General features: G+C 35.9%; 9 protein-coding genes across 13 annotated transcripts; 5 read left to right on the forward strand and 4 right to left on the reverse strand.

The window, feature by feature from the left end:
- Nucleotides 1–111: 111 nt before the first annotated feature.
- LOC143427687 (uncharacterized) lies at nt 112–7,537 on the forward strand. Its single transcript, XM_076902019.1, is given in 15 exon segments — nt 112–280; nt 354–479; nt 2,077–2,240; nt 2,319–3,263; nt 3,326–3,734; nt 3,808–4,253; nt 4,331–4,488; nt 4,542–4,786; nt 4,858–5,106; nt 5,188–5,531; nt 5,752–6,004; nt 6,077–6,308; nt 6,376–6,749; nt 6,833–7,114; nt 7,179–7,537. Coding segments are annotated over 15 exon segments (4,722 nt in total). The 5' UTR covers nt 112–144.
- Nucleotides 485–1,944, reverse strand: LOC143427694 (RWD domain-containing protein 2A). The gene is made up of 3 exons (XM_076902035.1): nt 1,643–1,944; nt 999–1,442; nt 485–794 (listed from the first exon to the last, which is right to left on the reverse strand). The coding sequence occupies exons 1-3, from the start codon at nt 1,835–1,837 to the stop codon at nt 552–554; spliced, it is 882 nt and encodes a 293-aa protein (XP_076758150.1). The 5' UTR covers nt 1,838–1,944; the 3' UTR covers nt 485–551.
- A 595-nt stretch (nt 7,538–8,132) lies between the features above and the next one.
- On the reverse strand, nt 8,133–12,099 carry LOC143427698 (DNA-directed RNA polymerases I and III subunit RPAC2-like). 3 transcript variants are annotated; one of them, XM_076902039.1, is made up of 5 exons: nt 9,599–9,701; nt 9,240–9,371; nt 8,749–9,052; nt 8,553–8,681; nt 8,133–8,370 (listed from the first exon to the last, which is right to left on the reverse strand). In XM_076902039.1, exons 2-5 carry the CDS (start codon nt 9,333–9,335, stop codon nt 8,279–8,281), a joined length of 621 nt encoding a protein of 206 aa, XP_076758154.1. In that variant the 5' UTR covers nt 9,336–9,371; nt 9,599–9,701; the 3' UTR covers nt 8,133–8,278. The 3 variants fall into 3 exon arrangements, with proteins under 3 accessions (XP_076758154.1, XP_076758155.1, XP_076758156.1); XM_076902040.1 differs by lacking the exons at nt 8,133–8,370; nt 8,553–8,681; nt 9,599–9,701 and adding exons at nt 11,431–11,633; nt 11,708–11,805; nt 11,879–12,099 and having other exon boundaries at nt 8,918–9,052; XM_076902041.1 differs by lacking the exons at nt 8,133–8,370; nt 8,553–8,681; nt 8,749–9,052; nt 9,240–9,371; nt 9,599–9,701 and adding exons at nt 11,249–11,354; nt 11,431–11,633; nt 11,708–11,805; nt 11,879–12,099.
- Rps2 (ribosomal protein S2) lies at nt 9,919–11,305 on the forward strand. Its single transcript, XM_076902036.1, has 3 exons — nt 9,919–9,975; nt 10,328–10,676; nt 10,785–11,305. The coding sequence occupies exons 2-3, from the start codon at nt 10,329–10,331 to the stop codon at nt 11,277–11,279; spliced, it is 843 nt and encodes a 280-aa protein (XP_076758151.1). The 5' UTR covers nt 9,919–9,975; nt 10,328; the 3' UTR covers nt 11,280–11,305.
- A 31-nt stretch (nt 12,100–12,130) lies between the features above and the next one.
- On the forward strand, nt 12,131–13,436 carry Crif (growth arrest and DNA damage-inducible proteins-interacting protein CRIF). Its single transcript, XM_076902037.1, has 3 exons — nt 12,131–12,283; nt 12,353–12,849; nt 12,915–13,436. Exons 2-3 carry the CDS (start codon nt 12,398–12,400, stop codon nt 13,255–13,257), a joined length of 795 nt encoding a protein of 264 aa, XP_076758152.1. The 5' UTR covers nt 12,131–12,283; nt 12,353–12,397; the 3' UTR covers nt 13,258–13,436.
- A 35-nt stretch (nt 13,437–13,471) lies between these two features.
- LOC143427691 (uncharacterized) lies at nt 13,472–18,195 on the reverse strand. Of its 3 annotated transcripts, XM_076902031.1 has the most exons (8): nt 18,011–18,195; nt 17,693–17,867; nt 16,913–17,202; nt 16,547–16,816; nt 16,057–16,306; nt 14,615–14,863; nt 14,298–14,545; nt 13,472–14,050 (listed from the first exon to the last, which is right to left on the reverse strand). In XM_076902031.1, exons 3-8 carry the CDS (start codon nt 17,199–17,201, stop codon nt 13,845–13,847), a joined length of 1,512 nt encoding a protein of 503 aa, XP_076758146.1. In that variant the 5' UTR covers nt 17,202; nt 17,693–17,867; nt 18,011–18,195; the 3' UTR covers nt 13,472–13,844. The 3 variants fall into 3 exon arrangements, with proteins under 3 accessions (XP_076758146.1, XP_076758144.1, XP_076758145.1); XM_076902029.1 differs by having other exon boundaries at nt 13,473–14,050; nt 16,547–17,202; XM_076902030.1 differs by lacking the exons at nt 17,693–17,867; nt 18,011–18,195 and adding an exon at nt 17,409–17,487 and having other exon boundaries at nt 13,473–14,050; nt 16,547–17,202.
- Nucleotides 18,196–19,222: 1,027 nt separating this feature from the next.
- On the forward strand, nt 19,223–22,017 carry LOC143427697 (protein ILRUN). The gene is made up of 3 exons (XM_076902038.1): nt 19,223–19,521; nt 19,955–20,313; nt 20,584–22,017. Exons 1-3 carry the CDS (start codon nt 19,364–19,366, stop codon nt 20,688–20,690), a joined length of 624 nt encoding a protein of 207 aa, XP_076758153.1. The 5' UTR covers nt 19,223–19,363; the 3' UTR covers nt 20,691–22,017.
- Nucleotides 21,209–23,246, reverse strand: Ts (Thymidylate synthase). Its single transcript, XM_076901170.1, has 4 exons — nt 23,009–23,246; nt 22,046–22,309; nt 21,701–21,963; nt 21,209–21,617 (listed from the first exon to the last, which is right to left on the reverse strand). Exons 1-4 carry the CDS (start codon nt 23,244–23,246, stop codon nt 21,408–21,410), a joined length of 975 nt encoding a protein of 324 aa, XP_076757285.1. The 3' UTR covers nt 21,209–21,407.
- A 993-nt stretch (nt 23,247–24,239) lies between these two features.
- Pex16 (peroxisomal biogenesis factor 16) lies at nt 24,240–26,136 on the forward strand. The gene is made up of 5 exons (XM_076900410.1): nt 24,240–24,495; nt 24,566–24,812; nt 24,912–25,185; nt 25,273–25,376; nt 25,457–26,136. Exons 1-5 carry the CDS (start codon nt 24,366–24,368, stop codon nt 25,710–25,712), a joined length of 1,011 nt encoding a protein of 336 aa, XP_076756525.1. The 5' UTR covers nt 24,240–24,365; the 3' UTR covers nt 25,713–26,136.
- Nucleotides 26,137–26,157: the final 21 nt, after the last annotated feature.

The raw sequence follows: 26,157 nt of genomic DNA on the forward strand, positions 1-26,157 counted from the left end.
CTATGTGTACATGTGTGTTCCAATTAGGCTTGGAACTAATCTAGCAAGAAGGAAAAAAAATATAAACACAGTTTAAGGACATAACTTTCATCTGTGAAGTGTTTCTAGTCGTGAGTCGATATTTAAGGTGACAAATGTTCAAATATGACATCAAAATTTTTGTTAATTTTGATATTAATCAGTATAACAACATGCAATGCATATACGAACAAAAATTACATTTTAAATACCGCGCTCGAACGTACTACAGATTTTTTCAAGAAATTTAAATTGAATTACGGTATAAAATGCACAGTGGCGGAAGAAATCGTTAATGTGTTAATTCATTCATCATTTTGTAATCTTCTTTTCAGTGTCGAAAAATTTAAATAACGATACACAGGCTGAAATTGATAAAAAAATTATAGAACTTATTAACAATGAATCGAAATTGATTTCTGGACGTTATAAAAGAGCATTACACGAGGATTTTAATGGAGGTAAGTACCGTGAGAATAATAAGTATATTTTATTTTGAAAATATGCTCATTTACATAACGAACTTGTAAAAATCACGTCTTGTTAATTATCAGTTCCGTAGATTTACCTTCAATGCCGAATAGTTCTTTAAATACGTGTTGCGATTTGTGTTCCACTAAATATTTCCGCACTTTGCCCATATCATTGTGTCGTTCGGAACTAGGGAATGATATCTCCTGGAAATCGTTAAATTTACGCAGACTATCAACGTTTTCACAGTCTTCCTCTTTTTCTATCAATCGTATCAGTATTTTATGCCAGTTCATGGATTTCAGCTAAAAGTTTTTAAAACAATTTCGTTTGATTATACAAAATTATATAATAAATAATTTAAAATATGGATAAGCAACCATTTTTAATATGATCTTTAATTTTTCTTTCATCCACTACTGTCTAATATCAGATAGAAAACTACAAAAATGTTATTAAAGGATAATAGGTTACTCAATCTTAATTTAAAGAGCTGAAACAACAAATACTTTTTGCCAACAGTAGTCGCAGTCCTCAAAGTTACCCTCCATACAAATAATTCCAGGCTTTCCAGCCAAACAGAAGCCCGTTACAGAGTTCTCTTTTGCTAAAGCAATTACATCCTTCCGCTTTTCTTTACCATATATATGATGACTGTAAATCCAATATCTAGCAAAATTTATAGGCTTCTCTACTTTATTTTTGTCTCTATCATCAACATCTTTCTCTTGATCTTTATTTGACGCTGCAAGATACTCTTCGCCATTGTCCTGCAGCCATGATATTAATGCATAAATGCAAGATTCACCTTCCGCTTGTTGCTTTACAACATTACTCAATGCTTGGTTCAAAAGCAACTGTTGTGTTCGATTCAGAACTGAACTTCTCGAGTAAACATCTGGCTTTTCGTTGGGATAGTTCGACGACAAACTAATCAACAATTCTATCGAACCCTGCGAAAATTTATTTTATTAGAAAGTCGATTATGATCCGAGATTAAGCGTTTATCATTGTCAAAGCTTTTAAGTGTACATTGTTTAAGAATTCTTGATATCAAGCCATAGCATACGCTTAAGAGCTTTAACAATAAATTGTTTGACTGATTACTGGGAAACATTCATAATCCTAACCTCGTTTTCAAGTTTCGACTTACACCGTTCAGCGAAATTTCGATCGCGTATTCCAGTCTCTGAGGGAGTTCCTGCTTAGGATTTCTAATGAACTCGTTAATATCAGCCAATACTCCATGATCTGTAATCACCAGTTCCTTTGGATAAACAGATTGCAAAGCTTCTAACTCGCAAATTTGAGCAGTGAAATTTTCGCTTATTTCCTCGTTCGTGGACATGTTGCACGTCAAAAAATGTCTCACACATGTGTACAAATCGAAATTATATATCTCGAATTTAAGCAAAAAGAAAGATAAAGAAAATATTGAGGTTATCGAAGTGTCAGCTGATGGAGCACGCGTGTTTTGACAATTCAAATCGATGAAAGTCGAACGAACTCGATTCGAGTCGACGAATCGATAGACACTCGAAATTTAAATTTGAATTTTCCTCGTAAATTTATTCGATTATTTTACAGGAATTAACGTATTAAATGGATTCGAAGGCATCAGCGAATTAAATTTTGGCGTAATTGAAGACATGAACTTCTTTTCTCTTCAATACAGAAGAGAAGAAAGCCTCGAAAGAAGCTGGTTTGCTGTAGTTCTGAATACATCCCAACTATCTCTATACCAAATAAATGTAAGCTTCTGGTTACCCTTTATGAAATTGAAATAAAGCTTGAAGACTCCTTCTCTAAGTTAGTCGAATTTATTTTAGAATGGAAACTTCTACAACGTCGAAAGTTACCCTGTAACAAATGGAGTGCGAGTAACTGTAAATAGTTGCACTTACGGAGCGCTTCTGACAATCCAAAATCGAAACGGGACCGTCTCGATCTTAAGTTTTACCAGAGTATTGGAGAATTACTTTCTGCAGCCCATCCAGGATTTTGAATCGAACGATACGACGCATTTAACGATTTGGAACGGGATGAACGAATTGCACTTAGCTATCGCCACTCCTTCGAGCGTCTCGATTTTCATCTGGTTCGGCAGCTACTTCGATCGAATACAGTACATCGATATCGGTACCAAGAACGTGATTCCTTTTCAAAGCAAAGGTTTCATGTACCTAGCGGTAACTGGATCCACTACTTTGATTCTTAAGTACTCCCTAAAGTTCGATAAGTTTCAAATAACGCAAAGATTACCAGCGAGTCAGGACGTCTCTTCTTTTCAATTCAAAAAAGGCCACTTCGTAGAACATTTCCTGTGCTTGTCCGCAGAGTCTTCCACTGTCGTTTACAAAGAAATCCACGATCGTTTCGTACCGTTCCAACAGATTCTTTCCAGCAAATTTGTGGTCCCGATTATTACGAACAAGGCAATTATATTATTGACATTACGCGCAAATGCAATAGTATGTTATCAGTACGATGGTTGGAGATTTATAGAGTTAAATACAAAACTATTCGGAATCAGCCTGTTCCATGAAGTAATCCTGTATGACAGAAAATTATTACTAATGAAAGATATAAACGATAAATGGACGTTGAGGCAGCTGGTGTGGATTAAACAGAAGTCCTATAAAGAATTCCAAGAGGAAATAAAAATATGGAACTTCAATGCTAAAAGCATAGTTCAAAGAATTGTAGATGTTCCAAACCTGGAGAGTCCTATTAAAATTAAGAACGGCCACATCGATCAGCTCAACGTTCACAATGTAAGATTCCCTGCAACAGATGAAACAAAAATACATTAAATTAACCGATGAACTTTTTACAGATAAATAAACATAACGCGCAACAGTTGAGTAACATATCGAAACGATATAAAGAGCTGATCACTAAATTTGAGAAGCTGAGAATTACTGTCAACAAGTCGCACCCTGAAAACTTGACTCTTGTCTCGTTACGTGCGAAAAATGTTCAAGTAAAGTGTAAAACAAAGTGCACGGCTAACCGATTATACGTCAAGGGGAATGCTGATCTCTTAGCCAAGTTAACAGTACCAAAGGATATGAACGATGCATCGAGCATCGATAAATTAAGCGTTAATGAAATAAAAAATTGGAGGTGTCCGATTTTGAGTCTTCCGATAGAAGACATCTCCGTTACAGGGTTAATCAATGGAATATCTTTAAGTGATTTACAAGAAAATACATTAAAAGTGAACGGCGATCAAGAAGTCTCAGGTGATACACTTTTCGATAAAAACATACTAGTTGTTGGTTCGTAAAAGTAATTTGCGAGATATGTACATTTTAGGGAAGCACGTATTCACCAGTGTAAATGCAACTAATGCTACCATACCATTAAACATCGCCACAAATTTTACAAGACAAGAAGTAACGATGAAGAAGATGAGAGTTAAGAAGTTAAATGTAGCAACAGGTGGAATTTTATTACCATCAAATGGCCCATCCACGACGATTACTGGTTCCATTAAAGTGCCGGAACTAAAAATAAAGAATAGCATTAATTTAAAAGGAAAACCATCTGGAAATGGTTTGAAAAGATTATCGCCTATAATATTTATATCTGATTTCATGGATTTATATGGTAATTTCACTTTGGAGAACGTTAAGATCGAAAATCTCAGTTCTGCAGACTTATTTGCCAACAAGACAGGATCGGTCAAGACTACATTGGCAAATGCGATATCTTTGCATGATAATGTAACAGCGTCCCTGATTCTTTCGAGCGAAAAATTGGTGAGAATTACTATTTGTAGTCGACTAATATCTATGATACGGCTTTACAACAATTAACTATGATATAATCAATTTAGAGATGGAGTAACATTACTTTACACGGACCGCAAAACTTCGTCACCGCGAATTCCCAGAGTGTTACTGTTATATCAGGAAGAAAACATTTCCCTCGTAATTTAGAGATAACGAAGTTCACCTATGACAACTTGAAGCTACCACGGTAGGATTATTGGATGTATATTTTTGCAATAATCATTAAAGATTGAATAATGTTCCCTCTGTTTGAAGGATCCAAACAGAGTTGTGCGCTGCGCTTGTTATTGCAAGAGAAATAAAAAGTTCGACGTTAACAGCAGGCAACATTACCGCCAAACGTTTAACAGGTTCACGAGTTTTTGGAAATTTAGGTGAACGATATTTCGTCGATGGTTCTGTGGCTCTTTTTAAACCTGTCTTACCTGGGAAACGATACTATCATAATGTAATTGTAAAAAATGTAACCGCGATACGGCCAACTAATTTAAATCTAACAGGTAAAGTTGACTGACTTTTTTAACACTCTATACTTACATTTAATTCCTTATTATAATTCGTTTTCCGACAGAATTGAAGAAGCTTGCGAATTTATGGGTTGAACCTAATATTCTCAATGCTTCGATAGAAGCAACAAAATTGACAACGCATAATCTTCTTTCACCTATTCGATTCCAAAGAGTAGTACCTAAAATAGTAAAAAATGTAATATTAGAACAAAATGCTGTTGTAGACGTTATTAATAATATTAATTTCACCGATTTCTTAGCCAATGCCATAAATATCGAAGATATGATATCTTTACGAAACATAACATTCCGTGAGCTACGATTTTTAATTTTTCTTTTCTGTTTATACAGACCTTTAGTATTAAATATTAAATATCATAACTTTATTTCAGGCAATGGTTTCAATACTAATTATACACACGCATTTCATCTTCCCTTACACCTAACTGATGGGGAAAAGGATCTGAGTCTCCATAAAAAAAGAATTTCTGGAAATGTAATAGTAAATGCGACAAATTTGCCATATTCCTTTCAAATTATTCAAAACAGAACTCCAATTAATATAATCGTCAAAGGATTTGCAACCTTCTCGTCCGAACCAACGATAATGATTATAAATGATAATGAATTAGAAAGATTGTTCACTGATATTTGGTTCACGACAGATGCTACAGTATTTTATGGAAGGAATTTGCACATTCAAGACGCTGTGATAAAAGGAAATGTTACTCTAAATGTAAGTGATGAAATTACATACAAATATTTAACTATAATATCATAGTTGAATACCTGTTAAAAAAGATGTTACGACTACAAGATTGGAAGAGATGTAGCAATGAACGTAGAGTCTAGTCTTCTTAATCTTGAGGGGTCCAGATTTGACGTCTTGTGTTCCTTTTACTTTTCCTTGGCTCTTGCAAACGTTGATCTATTCTTAAAATAATAATCCATTTTAGAATTCAGCCAGTACGTTAAATTCAGAGGTATGGAAGAACATTTCCAAACGTGTCTTAAGTAAAACAAAATGGCAAGAAATAGTAGTCCCTGTTAGTCTAAGCGATATGGAAGTCCCTACTATTGTGGGTTCAAATGTTTCAACTATACAATCTTCATTGTCAGATTTTAATGATATGTTTGAGAATACTTTGGTAAAAGATAAAGATCAGGAAGTGAAGGCGAAGTGGACATTTGACACATTAAAAATCTTAGGTAACAATGATGAAATTAATTAAAAGGAAGAAATCAAAAGCTTTGAAACTATCTAATTCATAAAAAATGCAGGAAGTTTGCTAGTGAAGAAAATTAACAACATGGATCTTAAGAAGGACGTTATAAGACATGATTCTGAAAGAAATATCGTGACTGGAAAGAAAACTGTTCTCATTTTGACTGCAGAAAATTTGGCCGGATACAATTTTGATAAATGGGCTAATAATGCATTAATGCAGACAACAAAATTACCAATTATCAAAGGAAAGAAGAGATTCAACACTACAACTTTTAACGATATGAAGTAACTAATAAGATTGATCGATTTATTGCTAATTGTCTCAAATTAACTAATAATCAATCATATACAGGGTATCCGGAACAATACTAGGGAGTACTATCGAAGATTCATTATCAAAATCTGCAAATCAAACAATCTATGGACAAAAAAAGATTCTGGGTTTTATCAATGCATCCGAGATCAATATCAATGGTTTAGTAAATGATGTGAACTTGACTGAGCTTATAAATCGTCAATTAAAGAAACACAAACCATTGCAAAAGATAAAAACAGGAATTGAAATGCAAAACAGCTTGAATATCATTGGAAACCTTACAGTTAAGGGCGCTTATGCAGGAGTGGACACAAAGAACTTTTACAAAAATTACTCGAACGTCCCACCTTTTGTTGAAAGAATAAACAAATTTTCAAAAGAAATAAAAATAATTAATATAGTCCTACGAAGTATCTTCTTCTTCTCTTTATAAATATTTAAGCAACGGTTATACATTTCATATAAATATTTAAATGTCTCATCATCATTTCAGATAGAGCGGCTTACATAAACAAGCTGGAAATCGTGAAAGATACTAACAATACTCTCAATGAGTCTACAATCATTGAGACGTTACAGTGCAAGTCCACAAACTTTTCTCCTCATTGTATTAATAAAGCTGTGTCGAATTTCTATCCTCAAACGAAAAGTGACGATTTTATATTGCTAAAATCAATTGAAATAAACGAGGAGGAGTTCGTCGTTCTCATAAAAGACAATTTCGTTTCCATTAATTTATACGACGCTAAAGGAAACACTTCTGTCCACTTAAAAGGTATATGTTGTAATTCGTTAAGTGTATATTGCAATGTGTAAATATTTTTTAATTAAATCCGTAGACTTACATATTCCAAACATAATGGACGCGTTTGTGGAGCTGAAGTTGCACTCTCTGTGGATCATTCTGCGATTGATGTCGCAAACTTTGGTGTTACAATACACGCCATGGAAAGACTTGCAGGAATATATACTGCCGGCCACGGAAGTATTCGCGATAAACAGATCTCCTAGCGGTCAGCTGTTGTTGTTATTGTCGGACGGCTTGTGGAATCTCGAAGGACTCGCAAGTCCTCGAAACATTATTGGTACTCATCTGAATGAAAAACTGGAGACATTCGCCGATGGGTTTAATTATTACGTGAGATGTACGTCGGAAAACAGTACGACTTTAATGAAAGCACGTTACGCAGGAAATTGAAAGTAACTTCGACTTCCAATCGCGAAAACTGAATAAATCAAATTGTTTGCTGAATGTTATTTTGTTGATACTTGAATGTTATAATATGTAATAAATGGTATACATAATTCTGGTGGAATGTAATAAAATGGAACTTCCAAAAAACGTATAAAACTCTAGAAAAATCATTCCAACCACAACCACGTAGTCTCTTAAATTATTATGCGACAACTTCCACTTGTTTCGTACTTATTAAGTCGGTTTGAATAAAGGTCCAGCCGCGACAGATGACATTGCTACCTGGGAAATGGAAAGAATAGAATATAAATATCTTTTCAAAGAACAATACTCGATCAAATTAGAATACAAACTCTCGCAGCTTTCTTAATTACGGTGACCTCTTCAACTGGCGTTGCCTTTTTCTTCTCTTCCACCTTAAACAGTTTCTGGGAAACAAACCCAAGGAAGGGAATCTATTATTTCCTTCATTAAACAATTAAGTGATGCATTGGTACCAAAGTATTACAGATAGTGCTATACTACTGATATTTTTAAATGGTATTCTTTTTCCACTTAATCGTTCAACTCATAAATTGAGTCCTTACAGGATCTTTCCTAGAGAATTTTTCCTCCATTTTCTTTCTCTCCTGTATGGCACTATTGAGAGCGGTCTGTTCTGCAGGCGTAAGTACCAGAAGCCGAGGGTCCATAGCAATCCATTCGCTGTTGATAATTTGTTCCAACTTCCAACGTTTAGAGACGTCAGGCTCTAAAAGACGAGTGACAACCATCTTCACTTGCGTGCTCAATGTATCCGCGACCATGCTGCGAAACCTCCATCTGCGGCTCGTTTGCTGCTCGTACAGGTGCTTTATATCAGTATCGTCGAAGGGCATGGATTTGTTCAGTAAAATATAGAGAATGACTCCGAGGGACCAGAGGTCAGCGATCTTGGGGTTGTACGGAGTGGCACGAAGGATTTCTGGAGCAGCGTAGGACAGGGAACCGCAATAAGTATCGCTTAGAACACGTTTACCTCGACTGTCTATCACGTAACGAGCGAAACCGAAGTCGGCCAGTTTCACGTTAAGATTCGACGTTAAAAGAACATTCTCGCATTTCATATCTCTGTGAGCTATCTCCATCTCGTGTAAATATTGCAAACCTGAAACAAAATTGTATTGTCAGTACGAGAAACTGCAATTAATACAATCTCATTTTATCTCTGATACCAAGTGCAAGTTGTCGGAACCATATGCGCGCTTGGCCTTCACCAACCGAGCCATTTTTCAGGATGAACTCAAGGAGGTCGCCGTTCTCGGCGTAACGCATGAATATGAAATATTTAGCTCGTCTTTGAAAAATGCTATGTACATGCACCACGTGGGGGTGGTTTAATTTCACTAAAATATCGAGTTCCCTTGGCAGGAACTTCCGAACGAAATCTTTCGGCGCTATCGCAGTGTCTATCACCTTACACGCCAGTGTATTATTCTTTTCTGGGTCTGATTCCGGTTTATATTCCGCCAGATATACCTGCAATTATTACAAAGTGGATATAAGAATTTCACATTAAATGAAGGAACGTAAAAGAAAAATTTTCCGCCTTGCCAGGAAACGACTGAGCTTAAAAAGTGTTTGAAGCTAGTCGTCATTTTCGATATACTCTTTCATCGCATCATTTTGTAACTTCAATACATAATTTATAAGGTGGTTAATTAACCTTCGCATAAGCACCTTCACCCAGCTTTTTCAGAAATTTATAACCGCGTGTTAATAGAACGGCTTCCTCGGATGAAGTCTGGTTCAAACTCGACATGAGATTTCAAGATCCATAGGTGGCATCCTACCGGTTCTACAACCATAATTAACAATTAATTAATTAATGTGAGGATATAACGATGTTATAAATAAAAATTTCAATTTTTCCTTCGATCCTCATACTTTATTCGCTTTCCAATTAAATTATATCTTGTGGGTTAGGTAGCTGATAATTGTTTAAGAATTTGTTTCGTATAAGTATGATAGTTACTGAGAATTGTTACATATTCTGCAATAATATATACGATTCAGTTCACTTACGTTTGATTACCAAGGAAAATTGTGATAAAACAGAGTTCTGGACATGAAAATCGCTCTTCTTATTCAATCATTTTGTCTGTAGATATTGCATACGTGATGTAAAGCACAACGACAGAATTCATGACTCACTTTACGTAATACTATTTCCTCCGAATACAGAAAATCTATTTTAACTAATTAAAAGCGAACGATGAAGAATAAAAGAGTATATTAAAGGATAAATGGAATAAAAATGAACTGCCCCGTATTTTATTGGAATGCGAATTTAAGTAGCGGATGTGACGTCCACATCGAGATATATCGAGCTATCTAACTGAACGACTCGAGAGGCTCGATTGATCTTCCTTCCGCAACCGTAATCAGAGGAAAGATTTAACGTAAGTACACTGCGGAACGCTTTCAAGATATTTCTATAATATCCATAACAAAATGCGACTATTGCACAATTTTATAAATACAAAAGATTCTACAACTCCAATAATTATTATAAAAGGCAAATTTTTACCTTCGTTAAGAGATATTTAATATTCATCAGAGTCACGTGTTGTTGGGTTAGCACTGCATTTTGCACTGCAACAAGCGTTAACGTTTATTTTGGCAAAATGGTAAACGTAATTACTAGTTATTAAACTGCGAAATGACGATGTAGTATTTTACGTTTTGAACATTTAATTATTTATTCCTTTCTACTCGATAACCGATGAATTCCATTTCTGTTAATTACCAAAGAATGGCGGACACTGCTCCAGCCGCGCGTGGAGGTTTTCGTGGAGGATTTGGTTCTCGTGGCGGTGGTGACCGCGGAGGACCAAGGGGTAGAGGCCGCGGTGGCAGAGGACGAGGTCGTGGCCGTGGACGTGGGAAAGAAGATAGCAAGGAATGGATTCCAGTGACCAAGCTCGGACGTCTTGTCAGAGATGGAAAGATCGAATCCTTGGAGCATATCTACCTCTTCTCCCTGCCGATCAAGGAGTATGAAATCATTGACAAGTTTCTTGGAGTCGAATTGAAGGACGAGGTGTTGAAAATCATGCCTGTACAGAAACAGACTAGAGCCGGTCAACGTACTCGTTTCAAGGTAGCATTCGATAAGATATGATACTTATTCCAATGTTTTTCTTTGTAATTAAAGGGTTTAAAATATTACCATAAGAGGTATAATTCAAATAATGTTTTCATTCCACAGGCTTTCGTAGCTATTGGAGATTACAAGGGCCACATTGGGTTAGGAGTAAAATGCTCCAAGGAAGTAGCTACTGCCATCCGCGGTGCTATCATCCTGGCCAAGCTTTCGGTCGTGCCAGTACGCCGTGGTTATTGGGGAAACAAGATCGGTGATCCTCATACGGTACCCTGTAAAGTCACTGGCAAGTGTGGTTCAGTTCAGGTGCGTCTGATACCTGCACCGAGAGGTACAGGTATCGTTTCCGCGCCTGTGCCCAAGAAGTTGCTACAGATGGCTGGTATCGAGGATTGCTACACCTCGGCTAGGGGATCCACGTGTACCCTTGGCAATTTTGCCAAGGCTACCTATGCAGCTATCGCTAAAACCTATGCGTATCTAACACCAGATCTCTGGCACGATCAAGCATTGAGAAAAGCACCGTATCAAGAGTTCGCGGATTACTTATCTAAGAACCATAAAGTCATGGGAGGGCAGAGACCTGCTGAGGTTGTTTAAACAATAAAATCTCCATGCAAAATCTACCTAGTTGTAGTTACTCTCTTGCATTCCTCTCTCATCCATCCTCGCATACTATATACATATAATGAATTGAAACAAAACATTGATAAGATTTATTTTATATTTTCGATTTAATAAAGTTATGTACCATCTGCGGGCACATCCTTGGAAGCCTTGAATTGCTCGTACGCATTATTGAATGTCTCTAAAGTATGATCACAGATTCGTTCAAAGTCTTGCAATCCTTTCCTCAATATGTCTATAGCTTTTCCTCTCTTCGCTTGGATCCTCAAGTAGATATTCCCTTCGGCTGGGTGATTGACGAAGCAAGCACAGAACTCAACATCAGGACTGCAAAAGTACAGTTAATAATTAATGATTCGAAATGTATTGTTATGATTATTGGTATAATTAACGTTACACACTTCTGTGAGATTACAGCAACCAAAGAATTTCCTAGCGTGTAACCTTCGTTCATGAACACGAAAGTTTTGTTTTGGTCGGATGACTGTGCACCAGGTACCTGCGTGTGAGATGAAATTATAATTTAATTTATACCTTCTATGCATAATATAATTTTTTATTGAACATCATACCTCTGCTAGCCGGCCCATTTCACATCAAATTATTTTAATTTATTGTAACGTACATATGTCGCTGATTTTTCTTGTTTATAGTACTCTAAAATATGGATATCATTTATAACATTCCAAAAAATTGAATCGTTCAAAGTTTGTAAAAGCATCAAGATTATAAAGTTGGATTCATAGCACTAACACGATTCACTTCGCACGTTAACACTGTTCTCGCATCGTAACCCAACTTCTTCACATCGATGGCGAATGTAACCTTGTTTACTGTTCACGATCAACAGCCAAATCGCAAAGTACATTTAATGAGTGGAACAAGAAACGTAATTTGGTAACTTGGTTAATCACATCACGGAAATGGCTTATTAATTCGAATAAGTCGAAGAAACGTTTTACATTTTAAAAGATATAGTACGTAATAGTACATTAACTAGCCTAATGTTTTGATACTAATATTGTATTATATATCTGTCTATACAGGGAATACAATAAAGGAGCAGTGTAAATATAAGAGGATCGTAGAAAATGGCTTTGAAAGAAATACTGCAGAATGTATCGCTAAGATTAAGGTATAAAAAGATTGCTGTGAGATGTTACAGTACGGGCAAAGCCGATGATATTCTCGAAACGGCTGAAGAAGAACCTGTTTACTTAGACGAGACAGTAAACACCTTAGAACTAGAAAGAAAGAGAAACAAATCAGGTCTCACGAAGGCACACAGGAATGTATTGTTCGGCCAGAATCCTTATGATGAACCTAAAGAGTGGTATCACAACACGGTTAGATATAAAAGACGAATATTAGGTAGATATGGGATGAACGCGTTAGGGGTGCCCGCAGGATTGGCATGGCCCACTCCAGAAGAAGTAGAAGATGCGAAGGAGTATGAAAGAGTGTTATATTCGTTGGATATTCAAGATAGATTCAAGAAGATTCAAGAAGAAAAGAAAAGAAACGAAGAGGCGATTATGGCTAGGTATAGCAAATAGTAAATCATATGTTACTAGTGCTGGATGCTTAAATATTTATTTGTATTTGCAGGGAAAGGCAAATAGCTGCTAAAATGGCTGGTATGAAAAAATTGATAGATGATGTACAAATGAAGATTGCTCAGAAAAAAGAAAAAGAATTGGCGGCTAAGTTGGATAAAGAACGTAAGATCGAGGAAATCAGACGTAGCTTGATTGCTGAAGGTGCTGTAACCAAGGAGAAGCTTCAAGAAGCATTGAGTGTGGTAGAAAAGGATGAGAAGAAGAAGAGGAAGGAACTTAAGAAGGCAAAGCTCTTAGAAAGGCAAAAGAAACTAGCAGAAAGGTTATCTAAGCAACATATGGAAGAAGAAGTTGATTCTGATGACGACGATGATGCAGAACCTAAAAAATAAGAAATTTACGAATTAAAGTTTTGATGAAAACATACTGTATTGTAAAATAATTTCTACATAGCAAAATGAACGATTTACAAACATCTATCGCTGGTTAAATATCATATTCTTAATGTATAAAAATTTCAAAGTAATGTTGGAATTTAAAAGGAATAATGATATTTACAGCTCGTAGTAAATATTGTATTTTCTTTTACTAATACAAAAAACGTTACATATTATTCTGCAAGGGCTAAAAGAAAACTATACTAATTGTGTAGTATTAAATGACTCGTAATAAGACACATATATTTAGGCACAATTGAGGCAATAATATGCCGCGTCACATTTAGATTTGTTCACACTTAAAATTCGTGAAACTTGGATAGAATTTTTATGACAGTATTCCTTCCCGGTCTTTATATAATATAAATCTCATTGTACCATTATTTGGGAAAAAATCAGCTCTTGACCATCGATTCCTGAAATTCCTTTTCATCAATAATACTGCGAACGTTCTCTACGTTTTCTGCTTGATCGCAATCTTGAACGTTCTGCACATGCAGGTCGTCAATAACAATTAATCGCAATCTGTTTTTCTCTGTGTGTCAGGCAGATTGAATCTGTGATGGAGACGACAATTCGTAGAATTGAAAGCTTAATTCCTCGCCGAATAGATTTTCAGGCGTTATGATCTCTGGTTCGATCATGTTCACACCCAAAGTAGTTGGGTTCAGGTCTGTGACTAAATAGCCCTCGCTTATAAGTCCACATTCTTCCGCAACTACTTCTTTCGATACTGGATTAAGAAAATCTACAAAGATATATGCTGTGTTAGTTAATGGTTGACTTAAATTAGAGATTCGAAGTTTTCAGAGTTCAATGATGCAAAGTGACGATAAGACGATACATCGTGTCCTTAAAGAAGAATCATAATGAATCATACAGCATCATCATACGCGTACAATTCTCCCGCAAGGATATTGGGTATTCTCAAAAAGCTTAACTTAAACGATAGCTTAATTAAACATTTGCAATTTTTATTTCAATAATACGATTACCGCTCTCTTTCACAGGATAACGGAATTCTTGCGTCTGTTGGTCGGATTGGGTTGTCTCATGTTCGCTGTTAGATACCATCATGGGGACAAGATATTGCACTTCTACTTCTTTCTTGATACCACTGAGGATTTCTTCAGCACAGTGCTCCAGTGTTACAGAATTTACTATACTCTCAGTCTCTTCTTCTGTGGACTGTTGCGTGATGCTGGCAGTCGCTGCTTCCACTTCATCTATTGGGCTCATTTGACTATAAACAATTCTATTAGTAAGATATTCCAATAGCGATTCTAGGATAACTATATACTGCAGGTATCACCTGATATTTTGTCTAAGATTTTCCGCTTCAATTGCGTTCTTGCAAATTTGCTTTATGGAAGAATTTGTGGAGGAAGTATTAATAGTTTGTCTAGGTCTTGAATCCGCAGAACGGTTCGCGATTGCCCATAGATGCCCAGCTCCATGTGGCGCTTTTGATCCTTTCCTGAAGTGGGGGTTTATGGAGAGATTGTGCCGAACAGAGTTTTTCCAACGATCATCGTTGCTTTTGTAGTACGGGAAATGTTCTCTAAACATTCGAATACATTTTATTTGTTTTTCAAATAAGGCGGAGAATAGGCAAGATATTAAAACCGACAAATTATAGAAATATTCTAATTCAGTCGACTGCATAATGGCAGATGTTTAAATAGTTCCTATCCCTTATCCGTTTTAGTGTACCCCCTTGCGAGTACAATTTTCTTCACCTGCTCGCGGCGACGTCACGGCATGCTAAACACCCCCTAATGAATTCCTCGATTTCAAGCGAAGGCAAAGGACTCAATGGAACTCCTGTAGCTTAAAGTGTTGAATGGACATCTCTACCTAGTCTAATGACCATGATGATCATACAGAATAAGAATTTTATCCTACAGGTAGCAGTTCCAATTAATTTTTATTACACTTGATTTCATTCAATTCGAAAATTAAATATTTTAACATAATTATTATTATAGATATATTAAGATTATGAATTAGATTGAAATATCAATTTATTGCTAATAATAATCGATTCTTTAATACCAATTATAATGTTAATAAATAATCAAGAATCAAATTTTAGCACGAGGTGAAATGGACCCTAAGTATATTTATTAAGAACATTATATTATTGATCCAAATGTTGAATTCATTCTCTAGAAGTGATTCACTTTAAGCGTTCTACGTTAGACCACTCCGTGTGTGTATATATATACATAGTACATAGCTCTTCGAACCGTAGGAAATGTAGGAAACCAGTTTCTACGAATTTACCGGAACGTGGCTCGCGTCGATGCGGGATGGCTTACGTCGGGGAGGGTCACGTTCTTAGATGGTACCCCTTGGCACCGCTGCCCTCGCTATATGATGGTACCAGCTGGTACCAGCTCTCCTGTTCGTTACAACCCTCTCCCACCCTTCCACAAACACGAATACGCGCAATTTACTGGTTCTGTGCTTTCACCTGTTCGATCGTGAGCTCATGAAAAACGATAATACAGATAATTGAGCTTCTGAAACTCATTTTCACCCCTCCACGGTATCCCATTAATAAAAGTAATTCTATTTCTTCCTCTTTGGCTTTAAGATTTATATAGTACGTACGCGACTAAAATATTAATCAAGCCCTTATGTATTAATTTGCAAAGACCAATTTGACGCTTTCTGATATTTATATAAATACCATTAAAGCTTTGGAATTTACAGTACACAGATTGTTAGATGCAGTTTCATAGTACTTACGAGATCCATTGATAAATAGCGGACACTGTAAGCTCTCCTCTTTCCCGAAGAGCGTGTTCAATGAGTTCCGTGTACGTGAAAGGTGGTTTTTTCGGCCCGTTACACCGAGAAGATGCAAAATTTCTGTTATCGAGACTAGAATAATTCTGACTTATTTCTTGATGTGATAACCCATTCTCGTTGTAACTTTTTTTGATATCGTTGATATAGGCAGATCCATAAGAACGTCCATTTATCCTCGTTTTGTTTCCTAAATAAAAAACACCAACAATTCCTCCAAGCTACTATGACTAATAATTGTACAAACACAGAGTCAATCCTTTATGCTTGAAATTACAACAAATTCATATTCCATACATTACTAAGTCTATGCAAAAGTTGTAGTAACATATAAATGACCCTCTAACAAGATTTCAAATCATACATTAACTTCAGGATCACAATTACAAAGATAAAGGATTGATTGACAGTTCTCTGAATAGTTCCACACCATTGCAAGTATCTTTTGGTGAAGACACAGTGGACTTCTCATCTGCAACCTCAATGAAGGGATCCAATTTGAAATCCAACAGCCAAGAAAGGTTTCCAGTCTCTTGATCGTCAAACTGTTGCTGCTGATGACTAGCAGAAGGTACATCGGTCTTGGTGTGTTGTATATTGGAGGATGCAACTGTGGCAACCGGTTCCCAATATTCAGAGCCAATGGGGTAGCTGGTTTCCTCTACGTGGATCTCCTGTATCACCTGTTCCTGCTTGAGTTCTGATGATGATGAAGATGTGGAGGGTGAAGCAGCAACTTCAATATTATTCTGTTGGGATTCCAGCTCTGAGACAGTTGTCCAGGTGCAATTAGTACCGTCCACGAGGAGGACTTCCAGTCGCGCTACTGGACACTCCTCCCCAGCTTCCTGGGCGGATAATGGTGAGAATAGGGCTGTGGCGTCGCTTATTACTTGATTAGAAGCTATAACTTCCATCGGGGCCTCGATCTCTTGGTATTGGTACCGTTTGCGACTGTTCTGAACTTCTTCGCAAAAACTCTCGATATCTAGGTCCTCGAAAATTCGTTTGTTTCCAGCACGGGACTGATTGTCCGAAACTTCGTGCTCCGGAACTCCGCCGGTGCCAGAGGACGGCCCGATCATGCTGTTAGAAGAGTATTAAAATATCAAATGTTTATTTAATGTTCACATAACTATCGTAGATCCTAAAATCGTGCGAAAATATGGTTCTCAGAGATTACGATCAACGTACAAATATAATATTATCCCTGTAACGTAAAATAACGCAAGTAAGCATAATAAAAATACAAACAACCGTGAACAGAAAAAAGAAAAACACAAAGAAAATACCTTTTCGGGAAAACTGAAGACTACCATTTAGATTTAAGTGCCATGAAACAAATGAAAATGATAAAAATGCGAAATTAAAAGTCGTCCAAGGTGGGAGTCTAGAAAAAAAGAATCGAAAATGGAGTAAATTAAAAAAAGCATGAAATTTCGTTGAATACTAAATTTCTTTCAAGATTCGAGGCGGTTGTACAGTTTTCATTTTATATATAAAAATCGAACGGATATTTCGAGATATCGGAGTGTGCATGAAAATAAATTTGCCGCACATAAATATTTCCACTCACCTCGGTTCTACCAGTCTCTCGATTTCGACGCACTCGAAGCGATTAATCCGCGATCGTCAAGACGGAGCAGTTAATCGCGAAATGGCTCCCGACTTTCATCACGAAGCCTCGATATCAACAGAGAAATAACAATGCGATGATTTTGAACGTTTCATCGATGCCCGTGGCCGCTTTTCTGTGGAAAAAAAATGCCCCCTCAGTTTGCGGAAGTGAACTCGCGACCGAACGAATGTAATCACGGCTGCGCGATATTCAATGATGTCTCGTGTCTCATCGCGAGCTCGTTCCCCGTACGACACAGACTCCAATTCTCTCTACCTTGTACGCGAAATCACCTTGAGATTGAACGATTTTAGAATATCTACATGATCAACTTCCGATCGCGACTGTCTCCTGTTTCGTATTTCAACTCTTACGCGGCGCGATGCGCGCGCATCGACGAACCCCTGTCGCAGTGGAGGGGATACGCGGACATGCGCAGTGCGGCGGCAGTGGTACTTCAGTGATCAGGTGCGTACACTTGAAAGTGGCTCCAAATAGGTATCGGATGCGAACATTTTTTCAAATTATCTAGCGATTTATATCGATTGATATTATTCGTACACATCGATAAATATGAATTTACCGAGTAGTCGTTTGAACGTCATATTTACAGATTGCATACAAGTTCGAGGCAACGTGGATTGTCAAGGAAAATTATAGAGTACTGAAAAGTTCTGAGCGAATGTAACAGCGTTCTGCGCATGCGCAGGAAATCTAGAATTCTACAAACGGAAAACGTTCTTGCTCCGTTTTCCAATTTCGTTTGACGAATTAATTGGTTGTATTCTTGTAATATATTGTCACGTAGCTTTATTGTTTTCCTCGTTGAGGAAATGGTATAATTCAAATTTCGTTAATTTTTTCGCAGCCTTAGCAAGATTCTTAGAGAGACGCACGTTCGTAACTGGCGTCATAATTACAATATAGAAGGTACCAAAGTCCGTAAGAAAGTAAATTGATAATTAATTTTCAGATATTAAAATGCGAATAATCACACGTATAAAAATATTATAACGATCGATGGTAAAGGAATCACGGATAATTTGATAAAATAAAAATTTTTCAGAGACATCAAATATTATTTCGAGTAGCGTGTCGAGCATCTAGGCTGAAAAGAAAAGAGTTTGAAGTCGATCTCGTATTGAAATGAAATAGCATCGATAGATACAGTATGTTAATTGATAAAAAAAATCGTAGGGTCCCTGGATAGATGCAACCCGGCTTGCGCTTATGTATAATCGCATTTAAAGGGACGGACGAGTCGATTTCGCGAGAGATCCGTGGCCGTTTTGCGTATTTGCTTATCCTTCGGAGAATCCGGAGTACGTGGACGACGTTCAAGGTCAGGGTGATATACCGTGGCGTAAAGGGAGGAAAATTGCGAGAGGTGAATTGTACGTTCCACTTGGGACTGTACGGAAGTTATTTTTCCCATGATTGTTGCACTCTTTGCGCAGAGTGTACCGTGTGGATGCATGCACCCACTGCGCACAGATGAACGTCACGTAGAATGACATTTAAAATTTGCAGTTAAAGATCAGACGATAACAGAGAATCGGGTCTGACGGGTCCCGTGTGTGCGTGACAGTTGCGTTACATGGGTTATTGAACGAGAGGTGAGAGCGCATCATGAACGTGGACAACGACTTGGACCAGCATTTGCTACACCAGTTCAGCTGTTTGGGCACCACCGACAAGGACGATCTGGTGAAGCAGCTACAGAAGCTGCTGGCCGGCAGCCAGCTGAACGAAGCCACCGCTGCGTTCTTTCTAGATATGAATAACTGGTGAGGATACACTACCGCGTGCCCGTTCTACGTTGGTCAAATCCAGTTTTGCGCGACCTAACCCTACCGTCGCCATGTTTATGAATTGTCTCGTCGACTCTTATCTATCTATCCTACTGACAGCTCACGATCGTAGATCCAACGTTTCGTCCGATTCAATATAATTAAATGTTTCCGTATGACGAAAACTATGTATGCTTGATGTGCAATTACTTGCAATGACTGACTGACTTGAGTATGGATTTATTTGAGGATAGATCGAAGCGTATAATATATCACCGAATTATTCCTCGAACTTATCACTGTAGTAGTAGGAGAAAGCGATGACTTTTAAGTTTTCAATAAATATTTGTTATTAACGAACTGCTAGTTTTTACTAAAGATGTTTCCTTGATAAAGCGTACATATACAAATAGCTTATATACAATTACAGGAACCTTCAAGCCGCTATATGTAGCTATTTTGACTTTGAGTCTCCGGTACAAAATAAATTTCCTTGTATGACACTGATATGTGACAGTACTATTGGCGAAGGGGAACCGGTACCACCGCTTACCAATTTTCGAAAATCATGGAAAATACAGAACAGTGGCACAGAAGCCTGGCCTGAGGAGGTTTGCCTGCAGTATATAGGAGGTGTACAAATGGGAGTCTGTACAAGAGTATCAGTACCATCTCTGGGCCCAAAAGAAGTAACTGAAGTGAGCGTGGACCTTCAGAGTCCTCCGCATTGTGGTATATTTCAAAGTAAATGGAGGATGATGGTAAAATCTACGGAAACCTTCTTTGGAGGTAAATTTGTTGATCTTTCTCTTTGGAGATTTCAGGCTTTTATAGTCTTGTATCACACGACTATAGTTGATAAGATTTTCATAATTATTATAACAGGTTTCACGAGGGGTCAAATAACATACCAATATTTGATGTATTATCGTGTTCTCTGTAACAGTGAATCACAACAGTACAAAATATACTGCTAACACACTATTTGAACCCTAATGAAACTAGCTGCAATGCTTGTAATTTCATTGTACAATAGTAATAATTTTTTGTATGTTTTAGATGTTATTTGGATAATTATTACAGTAAATGAAAGTGGTACCTTGGCTGTTACTCAGCAACTGCATCAGTTAAGTACTTCATCCTCTAATGATGTAAAGATGTGCTAGCCTTTAATATCCAGACACTTTCCTTAAATTCCCCTTTTTTTCTGATTTAACGCCTTCAGTTATTTTAAATTAAGTGAGTGAAATGTAACATGTTTATTTAAAACATACTGCTTTCAAATTGTAGGAATGATTCTTTTTGTTCCGCTATAGCAACGCGAGAAAATATTTCCAACAGGTATTTACATACGTATGATTTAAGGAAGTTAACTGGATTTAAATATTGTATAGAAGTAATGTAATTTTGTTAAATTCTGAAAGTTGCTTACATAAGGCCTTTTATCGTCCATGCTTGTCAGTTACATCCTGTCAAAAAATCTTCTTTCGTTTCTACGACGAGATGCGTGAAAAAGCGCGCATAGTATGAGTTGTACTTGTTAAAGTTGTAACAGACATGTATGGACCACTTTCGAAACTGGTACTGAAAGAAATTGATATAAATAAATAAGTATATATACGTGTGTGTGTATGTATATGTATGGTACACACATATGTATATGTAAGATACAAATTTATTAAAGAAAAAAAAAAAAAATGAAATCAATTTTTATTAGGAAATAAAATAGATACGGTAAAAGAATGATGTTACGTAAATTATGTATTCGTACACCGATTTCAATGTCAGTTGAATATGTATTTTCTTAATAATGACATTTTTTTAGATAAAAAGTGTACATATTTATAAGCTTGTGTCGATAATCCGTTTTTTGGTTCCGGTTTCTAAACGGCCATTGGCATAGAGATTTTTCCATGCGGTTTATAATCCATCAGTTCGAAATCGTCCGTTGTGAAATCATCAATACTTTCAACGTTTCTAACGATCGTTAAACGTGGAAATGGTTTTGGCACACGTTTGATTTGTTCCTCAAGCGCGGTAATATGATTAAGGTATACGTGACAGTCACCCATTGTATGTATAAATTCACCTGGCTAAAAGTAAATAAAAAGACAGAATAATTTCTGTTAGAAAGTTCGCAGAATGTCTTATTTTTTGTTTGTTTTCGCATTCTTACCTTTAAGTTTGTAACGTGTGCCAGCATGTAAGTTAACAGAGAGTAAGATGCAATATTAAATGGTACACCAAGGCCCATATCTGCACTTCTTTGATAAAGCTGACATGATAATTCTCCATTGCACACATAAAACTGTACCAGACAATGGCAGGGGGGTAGAGCCATTTTTGGAATATCAATCGGATTCCATGCTGTCATTATGATTCTTCTGTCATCGGGAGAATGTTGTATCTTATCTATGACTTCTTTCAGTTGATCAATTCCTGTATAAATAAATCTTTCAGTGTATTTGTAGATAATTAAATTTGTACAATGAAGTTCAACAAGGTTAAATTATTGCTTCACCTTGCCCGCTGTAATCTGTATGCATGTCTTCATACTTCGCGCCAAAGTGTCTCCATTGAAACCCATACACTGGTCCCAAATCTCCTTCTTCTCTATCTGTGAAGCCACATGAGTCTAGGAATGCGCGCGAGCTATTTGCATCCCAAATATGAATGTTTTTTTCTGATAATTCTTTGGCATTGGTTGACCCTTTAATAAACCATAATAATTCTTCTACTACACCCTTCCAGAAAACTCGTTTTGTAGTTAGCAATGGGAATACATCTAGAACAATTGTTTATTTTGTTTTACTTGCTATCGTATGTACTTTTGGAGAAATTGTTTTAATATTTTGCATCGACTGCAGTTAGCTTTATTGGAGGTCAAATGGCACGCTGATAGAGATGTATGCTGCCCACGTTCAGGTTCAACGCTTACCAATGGAATAACTTTAACGGTCTATTTACAGCAACTATTCTGATAACGATATAATCATTACACAAATGGATGGATACTTTGTCGTGATACGAATGAACATATCTTAATTGCACAAATAATTAATTACAGATCTTTGATTAAGAAATAATAAAAAAACAACATGAAAAGCTTTCTGACTGCGAAACAATACAATGGAATATAAGTAGATTTCATTGTAAATGGCATTATCATCATTGCGTTACGTAATCCTTGATGGAACTAGCTGCACCGCTTGTGGAGCATTGAGATATTTACAGAAAACTTTGACCGTGAACTAAGCTACACCTATTACATTAGAGGGAAGCTTAAACTTATGGTAAAATATAAAATACATAACGAACAGCAGTACATGCTATAATATTTATACAATTAAATGACTCTAGTTAGATTTTATTTGCTTAATTTAATTGCGTTAAAATAATATGATATTATATAAAATTAATTAATATATTGTACAAAATAATATGATATTATTAGTATAAATAATTTCTGCCTATATTTTCTTACTCTCTCGTAAACTAAATCGCATCTGAGTACCAAAAACAGATAAAGTGCCCACGCCTGTACGATCGCATTTCTTTGCTCCTTCTTTCAGAATTTTATTAATTAAATTTAAATATTGATACTCTTCGTGTTCTTTCTTCTTTTCGGCACATGCTTCCCCGTTTTCATTCACAACAGATGCATTCACCTTATCGCTAATTTTTGGTTCGTCATGCTGCGAAATTATTTCAGACCCATTCATGATTCAGAGAAAGGCAATAAAAAATTACTGGTAATAAAATTAAAAAAATATGCGGAAGATTTGTAATGTAATATAATGCTTGACGTTTATATTGCGGAATGTTATTGGTCTGATTATCTTATTATACGCACGTATATAGAGTGAATATTCATTCAAACGAACTATTTGCTGTAGGTTTAACGGATCCGAAAATTTAAAATCAAATAAACTGTCAATGCAATGAAAAGGTATTCAAAATTGTGCTTTTGGTGATTCCAAATATTTTTCTAAATAATCAGGAAAGTTAAAAAAAGTATCTTCTTATTTTACAATGTAATTCATTTTTAGTTTGCAAATATATTCTCTGTTTAATCAGGTAATATTTGCATACAATACTTGGATGTGTATCATAGGCAAAGTTACGTATGTATACATACATACACATATACAATGAATCTTGTGTGCGATGTGTTTCACTAATCGTGCTCAGACTTGAAATGTTGAGAGGCGTATATGAAATGTAGCATACTAATTTATCAACATTTAACGTGTATGGTAAAATCTACGATAATTCTAAAATATTGGGGTTATTCTTACTGTAAAAATAACATACTTCTACCTATAGAAAATCATGAGAAACAGCGTATTTCACGTTGAAACTCATACAATGATAAATGTCGATAACTCAATTTTCTCTTTACCGGCTCTCTAGGCTGGACTTATAGATACGTCAATATAGATTAAGTTTTCAAAGACGAACTTAATATGTTTAATTGTACATCATATTCATTAAATAATACGAATATTGTTTTAGATTAAACACTATAAGGTATTTAAATTTTGTCATTCCTCTTTTAAATTCTCATCTAGATGGTACCAGATGATGTTGATTAAAGCCCTTTTCCATTGGACGGTGTAGATGCGTGTGTATTACAGTTAAATGTCAAGACCGGATTTACGCTGACATTATTATATATAATAACAAAATAATGAAATTGACCTTTGTACGATCTGTCGTAATGAACCAACGACTCTTTTTCTGATCGATAGAAAATGAATACAGGTTGCTCACTGTTCTTGCAAGGATAATTACGCTTCGTCGATATTAAAGAATTTCCATTTGTTTTTTAAGTAATCGAGATGGTGTTAGATACTGTAAATTCCTCCGTATTGAAAATCATCGAACCGTACAAGAAATGGGTCATAGAAAATCCACAATTATTATCCGACGTGGAAAATACCGTTCAATTTCTACCTTACTTCACAGCTGGTTAGAAAAAGTGATTCTTTTTAACATAACAATGATATTCTTAATTTCTCTTCGACTGAATTGTCTCTAGGTCAGTTTAACAATTCCACCTTTGTGTCCGAGCTATTATACTCCTTGTCAAATTTAGTCGTTCTCTTCAACGACTTGTTAATGTACAGTGGAAAACGGGTACATTTGAAATTTGCCCAATTCGAGTCAAAAATAAAAATTTGGCTGACAGTGGTGGAATACACGGAGGCACTTTTTGAGATCTCTGCAAAGAAATTGTGGGGTTCTAGCGGCAGGTGGTTCATAATCACTACCATTCAAATATTTAAGTAAGTTTATGAACTTAGACTTAAGCTTGTAAGGATATTTAAGCTAGTTGGAAACTGATATTTACTGACTGATGATTATTACGACCGATCCTTTGGCAGGACAGTGTTAAGACTCTTGTTGGTTCATTTATATAAAGAACGAATAACAAAAAATCCACCGATACAACCGCTTAATAGAGAAAAGTTAAAAGAGCCGGATGTAGAGGAGGTAAAGGAAGGATTTACATTAAAACGATCTGGCAAAGTTATTAGGAGCATAAGAGGTGCCAATTTGCCACATATGCGTTCATGGGAACCTTTGTCTTCCAATGTAAATAACAGTGACAACTTAAACAAGTCTCCTGCATCTGAAAAAAATTTAATGTTAGCTGAGGTAAGAATGTAGCTACATTCGAATGAATTTAAATGTTGTATAGAAAAAAGAATACAGGTTCATTAATAGATTGCATTTCGTTTATAGACTCTTTATATTCTGAAACCATTATTCCATTTGGGATGTATATCCGTTACTGGAGAGAAACATTGGCCCCCATGGTTATTGTCATTAGCCATTGATTTACTCAGGTAACCATTTTACTACAATATATTACAATTAAACATAGCTGAATAGCTCATTTCTACAAAAACCAAATTTTCCTTTATAGCTTGAAGTTAATAAACAATGGAGCCAAAAACATATCGTTTAGCAAAGAAGAAGAGAAAGAAATCTTCAGACGAAGGGTTGCTGTGCTCCTCTATATATTAAAATCTCCCTTTTATGATAAATATAGTTGTATCAAAATATATTCGCTCCTTACAGCACTTTCTGATAAAGTGCCTTTGGCTAAATATTTAGCAGATCCAGTGACAAAATATTTGCCACATTGGCAAAGTACATATTTCTACTTATGGTCGAGTTAGTTTGTAATGTACTAGATATACTTATTGACAAAAGTTACAAAAGACAATGTGTCTTTATTTACATATATTATAGTACACTTCACATAATTCTTATCATTGCTTGGTGAAGTTATATTTTTCTCATACTCTTAAATAATATTCAAGTCACTTTTGATAATACATATTGACTGAATTACATAAAATTGTTCTATTTTTCAATTTTTGTCAGTAAGTATATATTAAAGACTTTATTATATGGTACAAAATATTGTCTTGGTATAAGGATTTCGTAAAGGATAAAGGGTAATTATAAATATAATAAATGGAGTAATATTTTTAGTATAAGCTTAAAATGACTGATCTTTTTATCTCATTTAGAGTGATATACGCATATATCGTTTAAAAAAATCTTTTACTTACTGTAAGGTGAGGGTAAAAAGAACTTATACAGTTTATTAAAGCATTT

This window comes from Xylocopa sonorina, chromosome 9 (assembly GCF_050948175.1).
Source record: "Xylocopa sonorina isolate GNS202 chromosome 9, iyXylSono1_principal, whole genome shotgun sequence".
Lineage (NCBI taxonomy): Eukaryota > Metazoa > Arthropoda > Insecta > Hymenoptera > Apidae > Xylocopa > Xylocopa sonorina.

Excerpts from the sequence above, each read along its gene's own strand:
- LOC143427691 (XM_076902029.1), bottom strand. The coding sequence starts at position 17,201 with ATGATCGGGCCGTCCTCTGGCACCGGCGGAGTTCCGGAGCACGAAGTT. Across the intron at positions 16,307-16,546 it reads ACCAAAAGATACTTGCAATG|GAAACAAAACGAGGATAAAT; the intron begins GTGTGGAACTAT and ends TTTTTTATTTAG. Across the intron at positions 14,864-16,056 it reads GCTATTTATCAATGGATCTC|AGAACATTTCCCGTACTACA; the intron begins GTAAGTACTATG and ends TCGAATGTTTAG.
- LOC143427698 (XM_076902039.1), bottom strand. The coding sequence starts at position 9,335 with ATGTCGAGTTTGAACCAGACTTCATCCGAGGAAGCCGTTCTATTAACA. Across the intron at positions 9,053-9,239 it reads GTGAAGGTGCTTATGCGAAG|GTATATCTGGCGGAATATAA; the intron begins GTTAATTAACCA and ends TAATAATTGCAG. Across the intron at positions 8,371-8,552 it reads TTACGTGATAGACAGTCGAG|CAAACGAGCCGCAGATGGAG; the intron begins GTAAACGTGTTC and ends CTGTACGAGCAG.
- LOC143427694 (XM_076902035.1), bottom strand. The coding sequence starts at position 1,837 with ATGTCCACGAACGAGGAAATAAGCGAAAATTTCACTGCTCAAATTTGC. Across the intron at positions 1,443-1,642 it reads TCGAAATTTCGCTGAACGGT|GGTTCGATAGAATTGTTGAT; the intron begins GTAAGTCGAAAC and ends AAATTTTCGCAG. Across the intron at positions 795-998 it reads GCGACTACTGTTGGCAAAAA|CTGAAATCCATGAACTGGCA; the intron begins GTATTTGTTGTT and ends AAAAACTTTTAG.
- LOC143427697 (XM_076902038.1), top strand. The coding sequence starts at position 19,364 with ATGAACGTGGACAACGACTTGGACCAGCATTTGCTACACCAGTTCAGC. Across the intron at positions 19,522-19,954 it reads TTTCTAGATATGAATAACTG|GAACCTTCAAGCCGCTATAT; the intron begins GTGAGGATACAC and ends ATACAATTACAG. Across the intron at positions 20,314-20,583 it reads TACGGAAACCTTCTTTGGAG|ATGTTATTTGGATAATTATT; the intron begins GTAAATTTGTTG and ends TGTATGTTTTAG.
- Pex16 (XM_076900410.1), top strand. The coding sequence starts at position 24,366 with ATGGTGTTAGATACTGTAAATTCCTCCGTATTGAAAATCATCGAACCG. Across the intron at positions 25,186-25,272 it reads AAAATTTAATGTTAGCTGAG|ACTCTTTATATTCTGAAACC; the intron begins GTAAGAATGTAG and ends TTTCGTTTATAG. Across the intron at positions 25,377-25,456 it reads TTAGCCATTGATTTACTCAG|CTTGAAGTTAATAAACAATG; the intron begins GTAACCATTTTA and ends TTTCCTTTATAG.
- Ts (XM_076901170.1), bottom strand. The coding sequence starts at position 23,246 with ATGAATGGGTCTGAAATAATTTCGCAGCATGACGAACCAAAAATTAGC. Across the intron at positions 21,964-22,045 it reads TACAGATTACAGCGGGCAAG|GAATTGATCAACTGAAAGAA; the intron begins GTGAAGCAATAA and ends TTATTTATACAG. Across the intron at positions 21,618-21,700 it reads CACACGTTACAAACTTAAAG|CCAGGTGAATTTATACATAC; the intron begins GTAAGAATGCGA and ends ATTTACTTTTAG.
- Rps2 (XM_076902036.1), top strand. The coding sequence starts at position 10,329 with ATGGCGGACACTGCTCCAGCCGCGCGTGGAGGTTTTCGTGGAGGATTT. Across the intron at positions 10,677-10,784 it reads GTCAACGTACTCGTTTCAAG|GCTTTCGTAGCTATTGGAGA; the intron begins GTAGCATTCGAT and ends TTCATTCCACAG.
- Crif (XM_076902037.1), top strand. The coding sequence starts at position 12,398 with ATGGCTTTGAAAGAAATACTGCAGAATGTATCGCTAAGATTAAGGTAT. Across the intron at positions 12,850-12,914 it reads GAAGAGGCGATTATGGCTAG|GGAAAGGCAAATAGCTGCTA; the intron begins GTATAGCAAATA and ends TTGTATTTGCAG.